The sequence below is a fragment of the Canis lupus genome, chromosome 3 (assembly GCF_048164855.1).
Source record: "Canis lupus baileyi chromosome 3, mCanLup2.hap1, whole genome shotgun sequence".
NCBI lineage: Eukaryota > Metazoa > Chordata > Mammalia > Carnivora > Canidae > Canis > Canis lupus.
In genome coordinates, this window is record NC_132840.1 from 51,157,317 (window position 1) to 51,169,932 (window position 12,616).

Genomic DNA, 12,616 nt, shown 5'->3' on the forward strand with positions numbered 1-12,616 from the left:
ATACATGCCACCGTGGGCCTTATGTTTCTGCTACACTGTAATGTGTGTAGGTGCCCAAATGGTCTCCTAGGCATAACATTTTACATCCTCTGTGTCTACTCTGCCCGGGAACTTCCCGGGCAGAGTAGACACATATCTCACACATATCTGCCTGATAAACACCCCATAATGTTCCTTCTGAGACTCCAGTCCCTTCTCTGTGAAGCCTTCCAGACCACCACAGGCAGAAATGACCACTCCCTACACCTTCTTTTGCACACCGAAGGTGCTGCCTATTTTTTAAATTGCTTTATCGTACTTACCTGTATGGCTGTCTTCCTCTACTAGCTGGCAGCTGCTTCAGGGCAGGGACAAATCTTTTTCTCACTAGCAAAAATTATCCACAAATGCGTGAAAATAACTTTCAAGAAAAGAGCACCATATAGCAGGAGCTCTTTTCTGCTATTTGAGTCACATCTCGCTTTCTGGTCCTAGGTGAATCAAAATTTCTTTCCAGCAGGCCGGTAAACGTCAAGGGGATTTCAACAGCTTCCCCTGCCCTGATAATTTTAACCTGAGCCACATAGAATAAACAAAATTCTGTGCAAGTGAGAACTCGTTGAGTCACATTTTCCTGTCTTTCAAAGGCATTAAGGCAAACTCTTAAAGCCTGAACGTTCACCAAGTACTTATAAAAAGCGTCATTTTTGGTATAAGCTCACTTTCCTTATGCCAGAGATAGATGGCATGACTGAATGTCTACGTACTGCAAGACTTACCAATTGTTGCCCTTCTTGTGAGCAGACACGTTGGACTTTGAATCAGGGGACTGCCTAATAGTCCAAGGTCAACCGCACGCTTATTATTTAGAGCTATTTTGCCATTCACTTGGTCATTCACTTAAGAGTCAGTGAAAATCGTGAAGGGAATCCAGGCTCGGGACATACTATCCTTCACTAAAATCCCCATTTTCAAATACCTGAGTCTTTTCACAAGAACTAAGAATCTGGCCTTAAGGTATTTTTATGGCTAATCCTAGTCGTTTTAAATTAAGAAGGGCCGGATCTTTACCCACAGAGCTTCGGCAAGCTACTCGTGGAACGGACACGCAGCACTTGGTTCACCTCGCGACAGGCAGTGTGAATGGCCGCATGTTCGAGACCATCGACTGGACTTTGGCCAAAAGCAATACCAGGATAATATTACTCAGATACGTTACCAAATTTCTATTTCAGAATTAGTTTTCTTTCTTATAAGCTAGCAGTAAAGCTAGTCCTAAAACTAGCTTGGAGTAAAAGCTAAATCTGTACTTTATCTTAGTATTTTGAGCCTGCACCGTATGTTTTAAGGCATAAGGACACTCCAGATTACAAGTATACATAAATCTTATTAACTACCAAATTTTCTCCTTTGTTTCATCCTATCTCTACATTCCATCATTCAAATCCTTTAGAATTTCTTTGTTCCCTCCGTGATCATTGCTTCCGGGGGAAATCTGGCAGAGGATCTGAAGGAAATGCCAGAGTGAAATTTTCCTGAAGATTAATCACACAGGTAAGTAATTTCCCCTTCTTGCCAAACAATATTTTCTAAAACTTCTTAGAAAATCAATAGGACAGAACTGGGTGGTCATGAAAATGTGAATTTTTAGGACTTAATCACTTACACACAACTTGTGAAGGCCTAATCACTCTTCTGAAGCACTTTGGGGCTCCATTACTAGTTGGAAAGACCAACACAAAGAATTATCCAGAGCTGATCTGGGTTAGAGAACATGGGTAGGAAAATCTGTCCCACTGTCCATCCCAGACACCCCAATTCCTGTTCCTGCTCCTTTCAAGTACCTAGGAGCTCAGCAAGTAATTTAGAATCATCAACTGACTCAAATTTTACAGTGTAAATATCAAGGCATCAAATTTTTTTCATGTATTAAACCTTAAAAGCAGTTTGTCACGAAGGCAAAGGGAATAAATATGAGATAAGGTAATGTGCCTTCTCCAGGGATGGGCCACACAGCATCCAATCTATGTCATCAGTCCTCAGTCAGCTGGGAGACCCCCTAACATGGAGAATGGGGAAGGGTATCTGCAGTTCACAGCAGAAAACAAATAGGGTACACATGGATTCAGAAGAACAGCTTATTAGGAAAAGCAAAATGTAACTGAAGACTTAGAAAGGAAAGAAGGAAGAAAAAAAGAAAAGAAAGAAAGAACAAAAAGAAAAGAGGGACACCTGGGTGGCTCAGTGGTTGAGCATCTGCCTTTGGCTCAGGTTGTGATTCCAGGGTCCTGGGATCAAGTCCTATATCGGGGCTCCCTGTGAGGAGTCTGCTTCTCCCTCTGCCTGTGTCTCTGCCTCTCTCTCTCTGTGTCTCTCATGAATAAATAAAATCATGAATAAATAAATAAAATAAAATAAAAAGATGAGAAAAAAGAAAGGAAAAGAAAAAAGATCATTTGGGAAGAGACTCAGCTTGATTTCACGGTGGAATGACATGGAGACACTGGGAAAGGGCGAAGTCTCTGGGTCCCCCAAACCGGATTTAATCACAACAGGCTACCCAGAGACACAAGCCAAGAATCATTAACTCCCAAAAATCCAAACTGGTATTATTTTCATTATATCTCAGTTAAACATCTGCTTGTTCAATTCAGGAACCATTTTAACCAGCATTTCTTAGATTTACCAGAACTGCCTACGCCATTCCGCATCACCTACAAAATGACAGAGAACAAATAATGTCTACTGAACCCAAGTAACTACACATTCAAATGTGAAGAGTTCAAAGAGAAGTAAATACAGACTCGAATAAATGTGTACATACATTCATAGACATGCACACATATTACAGTTTGCAAGTATCACCCAAGTCTCTTAGTACACTGAGGAAATTAAACATACCTTCCCTTCCCATTCTCTATTTTGAGAACCTAACTGGAGACAGTTGATGGATAATCAGATTCTGAAAGCACAGAGGATATGAGCTAAAAAACAGACCACACTTTCATATTAATAACAACAAAAAGAGGGATGCCTGGTTGGCTCAGTGGTTGAGCATCTGCCTTTAGCTCAGATCATGATCCTGGAGTCCTGGGATTGAGTTCCACATTGGGCTCCCTGCAAGGAGCCTGCTTCTTCCTCTGCCTGTGTCTCTGCCTCTCATTCTGTGTCTCTCATGAATAAATAAATAAAATCTTTAAAACAAAAACAAAAACAGCTAACAAACTGAGCACTTAGCTTTCCAAAGGCAAAGTGCTTTACATCTTCCACCCTCATTAGAGACAGCTATATTACCATGTCCACTATGGCAACTTCACCTTTGGTACTTAGTAGCATAGATGTTGGCAGTTAGCTTGTAGAAGACTCATGTTAATGGAAATAAACCCTATTCTGACATGGTGACTGGACCAGGGCATTTCAGTTGGGAGGAGAAAGCAGTGCACCCGCAGTCCATGGTCCACAGGGTCTGCTCCCAACTTGACCATTTTCAGATGTGTGATCAATGGCAACACTAAGCTTCATTTTATTCCTCTACAATGCTGGAATAATGCCACCTCACAGACATGTCATAAGAAGCAACATAAATAAATGGATTAAGTAATGGTCAGTTAATGTGGCATGTAAATTACAAGATACTATCTACCAATATATGTTCAAATTGTCATCATCTCTGCATTTGCTGGCAAAACTTCACCGAGAGTTATTTTGGTTATGAATACCAATGCCAAACTCACTCTACTGAGATGGATCATTCCGTAGAGGGGAATCAAATGCAATTTAGGAACTATGTAGGGTTATATAAATTCAGGAAAAGAGACTTTGCATTTAAAATGCATTTTCTTCTGGACATTGTTCAGTAATGCTCCTCATTTGCCTTATATAAAAAACATATTTAGTTGGAGACTCTTTCCCACATGCTATTCAAAGACTCTGGGCAAATCTGATCTGGTGCAGTAGCTAATGTGAATCATCTGAATAAGCCACAAGTTATGGGCTTCAGAGGCCAGTGAATGAATGCAAGTTGCCCACCAGTTAAAACATCAAAGGCAAACAAATCACAACATTCGGAGGAAAAGTATATTTCTCATATTGATTTTTCTTACACATAGGATGGCCTATGAATCACATCACTGGTGTTTGCTAACATCAGTCTTATTCTCCTAGAATATGCCACCAAGTTTAATAACCACTTTTGTTCAACACGGAAGATGAAAGTCAGTTCCTATTGCTCAAGGCAGACTGCATAGTCAAAACAAAAGAGACATCACAGAAAGGGAGAATGGGGAAAGATGCATTAGATATTAATCTCATATTCAATGGGAAAACAGAAAAATCTTTATCTGTTTCTCCTTTCAGAATTTAAAAGGCTGTGAATTTTCTATGGCCCTACCCACCCTATAATTCAGGGCTTTTTATCCAAAGCTCTTCCTTTTTACCTTATTTCAGCCATGAAAAGTCTCTCAAGTACTGTCAGTATCAAACAAAAAAACACGTCTCTTCTTGACCTTGTTTCATTCACACCTCTTGATCTCTTTCATTTCCTTTCATAAAAACTCTTCAACATTTGCAGAGACACTAGATCCTAGAGATAACATACCCTTATCAGCTTTACTTTCTAATTATAACCTACCTCGCAGATCTGAAAGTCTACTTATGTTTTGTGCCTTTCTTCTAATTTTCTCCAAAATAAAGTCCCCAAGAACATCAGCGGTTCTTAGAGCTAAGTCTAGGTTATGAATTCATTCATCATTTATTTGATCTTTCAAAAGAGACATGGGGGCAGGGGCAGGAATCCTATGAACCAGGACTTAAGCAGATGAGATAATGTAAAATGGTGAGATTACTTGGTATAGAGCAAGTGTGAAGTTAATTGTTAGCTGCAATTATTGTTATGATTAACACTTCTTTCTACTTTGCCCTGCTTCCACCATAAATGTTCCTTTATTCCGAACATGACTTCCTTAGGAACCTCACCCTCCTGGCCTGCTGTATGCTTGTGAGGAAGAGGTGCTAGATGTACAGGATAAGTAAGTCGTAATCGTTGGTGTGGAAGGTGAGAGTTCTCCAGGAAAGAGGTACAGATGAAGAACTACATGGTGGTAGCACAAGTGCCCATTAACCATGGTTAGAGAGTGATACCTTGAAAGTACTGTCACATGGAGGAAAAAACACTGAGCTTTCCCAGAGAGAACAATGAGCAACAGGATGCAGACTGACTCCATATGAGGAAGACATCTCTAATCATGGGGCGGCCCACCTAGTGAAGCAGCTGGCTTGGAAATTAGTGACAACTGTGGTAAGTAATATCTGCCAGGGGCACCGTAAGAATGAGAGAGATCCATCACAGAAGAAATCGTCAACGTCCTTGAACGACTTACTAACAGAGTAACGGTGGAGGAGAAGATTCTTAAAGCTCCACAGTTTGGCCTGGCAGTGGATCCTACCTGAGACCACGGAAATGGTGAAGGAGAGACAAGCCCGGGGCCTGACCTGCACTGAGGAAACACCTCACTTGTCCAGTCCGCACATGCGTGAGCAGAAAATCCAGAACCTGAGGCCAGATCTTTTGGTGCGAAGGTACTTCTACCACACCTCATTTCAACCGAAGGACTGAGGACCCAGGTGGGTTATGAATAGAGCTCATATAATTTCCTGTCCAAACTAGAATAGTTGAGAGGGGGGATAGGGGGCATTATTAATAATTACACCAGGGACACAAGCATAAACCAGGCCATATGGCCACTCCAGTGATCAGTGGGTAGTTACAGGCAGAAAAATGTGAGCCAGAGAAGACCTGAGGTAGAGATTGGAGCCAGGACCTTGGGTAAAGACCTAAGAGTGAAATCAAAAGTAGAAATCATTAAAGCAGTGGTTCTCAATCAGGGGTGATCTGGGTCCCCAGGGAATGTCTGACAATGTCTGAAGATGTTTTCAGTTGTCACAACTAAGGGGTGTGTTGCTAACACCAGGTGGTGGGTAAAGACCAGGGATGCCAGGAGACACCCCACAAAACACAGGATAGCCCCTCACAACAAAGTCATCCAACCCATGAGGTCCAGAGGGCGAAGGCTGAGAATCCCTATATTAAAAATTAAAAGACATGCAGGCACAAACATATGAAACATGAAAATGTTCAGACCCTACATGACAGAGTTAATAATCTGATCTGCATGCATCTGAATGTAGTGGCAAACACAAATGGCCAATAAACATTAGACCCCCATCCCAAAACAAAAAACAACACTGCCTTCTAAGTAATCAAAACAACCTGAATTAAAAGGACACACCTAATGTTACCTACAACCTAGCACAGATTTCCTAACATGAAATGTCGGTGAGGAGCACTTCACATAGAAGCATAAAGTGATTTAAAACAAGCAAACACATGAACAAAACACATTCCAGGAAGGAATTTCTCTGCACTTACAACACATATCTTTTTTTATTTTAACTTTTTATTTTATATTTTATTTTTTTAAAGATTTATTTATGGAGAGAGAGAAGGTAGATAGAAGGAGGGGTAGAGAGGATCTTAAGCAGACTCTGCACCAAGTGCAGAGCCCAACACAGTGATCGATCTCACAACCCTGAGATCATGACTTAAGCCAAAATCAAGAATCAGACGCTTAACTGACTCAGCCACCCAAGCACCACTTAACATTTTAAAAACTACATATCTTTTAAAGCACAATTTTAGTAATTTATCTAAAGAAATAGCTAAGTACATGTTCAAGTATTTAGCTACAAGAATTTCAGCTCAGCATTATTTACCTAGGCAAAAGAGTAGTAATCCCTAAAATGACAAATAAGGAGAGACTGATTAAACAAATCACAATATACCTCTATACAATCATGTTACTTCAAATATTGACATGGAAAAACATTCATGATTATTTCATTTAAAGGAGAAAAAGTATACAAGCCATATGTATCATACATAAATCATTTCTGTGAGAAATTTATATGTGGAGTTGGTGTGTAAAAAAAAAAGCCTATAATAATATAAATCAAATTTTAACAAGTGAGTCTGTTTGGGTGGTGGGATAGATATAAGCACTACAAAGCCAGAGCTTTCCAGCTGTCCTCTGGTGTAACTCTAACACATAGAGCAGCACCTGGCACAAGAGAAACACAAAATAAAGAATATTATTGCTATTTTTGCTTAGTTATATTTTCTCACTGATTTGCAATGGAAACATTATTTGCATGACACATCTTTTTTAAATGTTACTTTTATTTTTTATTTTATTTTTTTAAGATTTTATTTATTTATTCAGGAGACAGAGAGAGAGAGAGAGAGAGAAAGAGAGACAGAGACAGAGACGCAGAGACACAGGCAGAGGGAGAAGCAGGCTCCATGCAGGGAGCCCGATGTGGGACTCCATCCTGGGACTGCAGGATCACGTCCTGTGAAGGCAGATGCTCAACTGCTGAGCCACCCAGGTGTCCCTTAAATGTTATTTTTAAAAAGAATAATTCAAAGGTGAAACAGGATGTTTTATAAAGAAATGGCAGTAATGTCACCTACCTCATGGGGCAGTAGGGCTTAAATAACCATTTCTGTAAATATGCTTCGTAAACTCTAAAACACTGTACGAATGTCATCAGTTAGTTCTTTTCTTAAGACCCTATATTCCAAAGTTAAATCAACCTCATATATGCTTTGGCTGGTGGCTCTCACCTCATTCATGTCACATCCACTCACCTGCCCTCTAAAAACAGTTAGAGATGTGTGCAATATGGCTTCAAAAGCACAAAGCTGCAATGACAGAGCTCGGGCTGAGAAAGTGGGTACACCCCTCAGAATGAACGGCAGGTCACCCACAAAATGGGTCTTGTAGAAATGTATTTATTGACACGTACTCCTAACCTCTATTAAGAAAAATCATCTCTATGTAACATAAAATAATCCCCAATACAGTTTATTATAACAGTATGTACTATGTCAAATACTCAATTATGCTAACAATTTTCTGACAGTTCTTATCTTTTTCAATTTTGTAATTCATTCTTCTTGAATTGACTCAGCTTTTCACTTTGAGTTGCTTGTTTTTCAAGATTTGATCTGTCAAAGCCATCTATTACATTTTATCTTTCAGTTGCTAAATTTTATGGATGGCTTTTCATCCTTTGGAGGTATACCCGCTTTCAGGTCTCACTATGGTTTCCAATGAAGCATGCATCTATTTTATAAAACATGGATGTAATTCCCTCTTACATTTTAATGTTAGTGGTTTCTTATATACACATACATCTCTTTATGTGCCAGTCATTACTTCATAAATCAGAAGCTGAAGCTCATTTTCTCTCCCTAAAACAAATGTAGGAGCTATTTCCCAAAGCTTTATTTTTCCTACATTCACAGAGAGATCACAGAAGTAGGGTACAAAGAGGCAGCACTCAGAACTAAATTAATAACAGCTAAAAGAAGTATTTAAAAAATATGAAATGTTATTCAAATCCTTTAGTATATGTGGGCAGAAAGAAATTTTTTTCTCCCACAGAACTCTGTTAGAAGCTGAAAACTTTTATACATACCAACCACATATATGCATTCTTTAAGCTGGATGCCAGCTCCCTAAAAAAAACGGGAAGCTCTTGCTTTTCACCAACTATTTCTTTATCTACCCGCTATTCAAAACTCAGGTAAAGGTTTGTTGCCCAGTGCTCTTCATTCTGCTTACGTTAATTAAAGGTGGTAATGAAAATGTGCTCACACTCCTTTATTTTAATTTTATGAGGCTGCTTAGTAATACTAATTGAACTACAATCCTTCCAACAAAATTTAGAAAATATTGTAATTTGGGAAGCTTATTGATATACCATGATAACAGTGGAATTCAACGACGGTGGGCATTACAATGTTTAAGTAGTGTGATGTTTCCAAAGGAGACGGAGCCCAGGTTGAGGGGAAGGAGGCGATATGATGAATACAAGAAAATGAAGAAATTAAGGGGTCACGTTATACAACACTGAAGAAGCCTGGCAGGGGGTAGGAGTGACCATGGAGGAGGATGTGAAGTGTTCCACAGGAAGAACGGGACAAGTGAGTGCAGAACGGGGCTAGGAAGCCAACCTAAGAAGGAAACGCTGACAGAAGGGGCAAACAACACGATTTGTCAGTTCCAGAAATAATCCCATCATACAGTTGGCTCCTTCTCAGACCCTAACTCACCCCCATAGCAAACATACTTTCTACAGAGAGATGCAACAAAGTAGCCAAATACATTTAAACTTTTGAAATTTAGGGACCCCTGGGTGGCTCAGTGGTTGAGTGTCTGCTTTCAGCTCAGGGAGTGATCCCGGGGTCCTGGGATTGAGTCCCGCATTGGGGTCCCCGCAGGGAGCCTGCTTCTCCCTCTGCCTGTGTCTCTGCCTCTCTCCCTGTGTCTCTCATTAATAAATAAATAACATCTTTAAAAAAATAAAGTAAAATAAACTTTTACAATTTCTAACACCTTGGTTTATGTTCTAGTTTCTAGAAGTTTCGGCCCAAATGTAGATCATTCCACGCTTTTTCTTTCCCTCAAGATATTTTCTTGCTATGTGTGACAGGCTTTTTTTCCATGACAAAATCCTAAATCACCTTTTAGGGAGGAGGATGGGAGGGGTATGGCAGCTCAGACTCAAGGCAACTCTGTATTATTTTTTATAACATATTGGGATTTCTGAACCATTTGATGCTTATTAGTTGTCCTTTTTCTAAATATCTACACTTTCATTTTAAATTGTATTCAAATCTATAGAATTTAAGCAGGAGACAGCAGTTAGTTAATAAATATCTCGAGGATAAATGCAGCTCTTCAACTGAAAAAAGGAGCCTCAAAACCAGAATGAGTTCCTGGCTTAATCTCATGACCTAGATTTGTAACTAAATAAAAGTAATAATTTTAAAAATATTTTGAGAAATAGACCCAAAATAGCAACAAAAATCCATTTTGCTTATATTGCGCTCTATTCAAAATTTCATTAAAAACATGTTCATTATAAAACCAGGATTCTTCTCTTAGCCAAGCCAATGAGGGAGGGGAGCAGAAGGAAAGAACAATCTGGAAGAGCTGTACTGTGGTTTACAAGATGGGACAATACCAGGATTAGCTGGGCCTCCGTATGAGACTGCTTGGACATTAAAAACAGTAACAAAAATAAATTGTATTTGAAATAGATTGATCCCTCCTCCAAACAGCTGATAACACATTGTAAAAGCATAATGGTTTGAGGCATCACTGAATTACAATTCCCATATTTCACTGCAAAAACTTATATACCCGCTCAGCCATGCTGTTTTCCTACCAGTAACCTGAATTCCTATTTTAAAACCATGCCAACTCCCTCGGGTGTTCTGGTGATAAAAACGACTTTCCTTAAGTTTTAGCCAAGACTTTTTCACTCTGGTATCTGATGTGGTGGCACATACCACAATCACGAGGCGGAGGGAAAGAACTACTTTTTTGAGACCTATTTTGATGTTTAAAATAATGGGGGGGTTGGGGAACAATGCATTAAAAATAATATGCTAATTAATTTTTAAATATATTCTGTGATTCCATACACCAAGTTTCCTGAATACTGAATTACTGTTTTTTTTAAAGCTGGATAAAATAATAATAATAATAATAATAATAATAATAATAATAATAAAATTATAAAAGACTTAAAAATAAAAAAGCTGGATATACTTCTTTAAAATACATTGTTGGGGTGCCTGGGTGGCATAGTCAGTTGAGCCTCTGACTCTTGGGTTTTGGCTCAGGTCATGATCTCAGGGTCCTGGGATCAAGCCCTGCATTGGGCTCCACGCTCAGCACAGAGTCTGCCTGGGGTTCTCTCTCTCCCTCTGTCCCTCCTCCCCCTCTAAAATAAAGAAATAAATTTAAAAAAAAAACAAAAGAAAGAAGATCATAAAATGATAAGCTCAGGGGAATATGTCTGAAATGGATGACAGCAGAAAGTCTGATGGCTCTGAAACACATCTGACCCAAGGACTCCTGGTCAGCTGAAGTAGAGAGTTGACTGCTCTCTCATGTGAAAACCATTCACTTCAAAACATGAGAGACATCAGCTCTGTTACCCAAGAGACCTCTATAGGATATGTAGTGTCACAAATTACTGGAGCCTCTCCATCTGTATGTGTGGTATAGGAAGTCATCTTCTTCTTCTTCTTCTTTTTTTTTTTTTTAAGATTTTATTTATTTATCCATGAGAGACACGGAGAGAGGCAGAGACATAGGCAGAGGGAGAAGCAGGCTCCATGCAGGGAGCCTGATGTGGGACTCGAGCCCAGGTCTCTAGGATCACACCCTGGGCTGAAGGCGGCGCTAAACTGCTGAGCCGCCCTGGTGCCCTGGGAAGTCTTTTTGAAAAATGTGACAATACCACCACATAAGAAAAAGTAATAATACCATGATCAAGCTGAAAAGTGACTCACTGACCTGATTGATGGAGTTGGCAGCACAGGATGCAAGGCCTGTTCCCAGGGAAGTAAGCAGGAAACAGGGCCAGTCAAAAGGTCCTGGGGCCAATGCAAATCCAGCTGAAGTGGTGCTGACAACCAGAGCTGCAACACAGAAACAGAGCAGACGTCTCATCACCAACGCGCACTCCGGATGATAAAAGCCAAAAAGCAAACCAATCCATTTCATCAGTGTCACAAACTACAGGCTAATCCTTCCATTAAAAAGTTTAAAATTTTTTTTCTGATTATAAAAATTATATGTGTTCATTATTGTAAAATGCTAATTTTCCTTTAACTCCATTATACTCAAGAGTAAAAAAATCAATGTTCTAGATCCAATCATTCACTTAATCATTCAACAAACATTTACTGAATACCTAACCTGTGATCAGTACTATGTTGGACACCACGTGGTGTACAGGATAAAGGTATGTAAGAGCTCATTCCTGCTCTCAGAGATTTTATTGGACAGGGAGATGATAGGCATACGTTAATAACTATAACACAGGGGAGCATATTGCAAGTATCCCAATTCTGTGACAAGCTCCAGACAACCTGAGCAGAGGCTCACCTGTAAAAGAAGATGATGGTCCTGGGGTCCAGACTATGGTAGAGGATGACCAGAAGGAGATGATAATCCTATTGACACCAATAGGAACAAAGGGATGTGGCAAGGTGCAGAAGCAAAGCCATGTAATTCAAGCATCCACTGATCTAAGGCTGCTCCTTCCCTTAGGCCCTGGTCCTTCTTTCCTAGGGGTTTACAGCAGCTGAAAGGCCCAGAAATTGTACTGACACAGGACTGCAGAAATTCACTGGAAAAAGGATCACCAATGGTGGGCTGACTGAAGATGTCAAGAAGATGGCATTTAAGCTGGATCTTCAGGATGAGGGGAGAAGAATGGTAGGGGGGCAACATCACAAGTGGCTGGACAGTCCCAAGAATAGGCACAGGGCAAGAAAGACCAATGTCAAGAGTCTAAAGTAGTCTGATGCCAGAGGCTTCCTTGTCCCTCTTCCAAATGACATTTTATAAACAGTTCGTATCACTCTACTTAGATGGTCCCTTGACACTACAACCTGTAACTCGATCCTCGTACCTCTCTCTACCCACTCATTGTTCTCCATCAGGAAGGCCTCCTGCTCTTTAAGTAGGCCAAGCTTCCTTGCCTTTGGGTTCCT

The 12,616-nt window shown here is 40.0% G+C and overlaps 1 protein-coding gene across 1 annotated transcript in view; it reads right to left on the minus strand.

Annotated features, from left to right (window-relative positions):
* COX10 (cytochrome c oxidase assembly factor heme A:farnesyltransferase COX10) overlaps positions 1-12,616 on the minus strand; it is a 130,631-nt gene that overhangs the window by 85,022 nt on the left and 32,993 nt on the right. Inside the window, exon 4 of the mRNA XM_072821064.1 lies at positions 11,412-11,536. Within this exon, the coding sequence (XP_072677165.1) occupies positions 11,412-11,536 (125 nt within the window). The remainder of the gene's footprint in view (positions 1-11,411; positions 11,537-12,616) is intronic.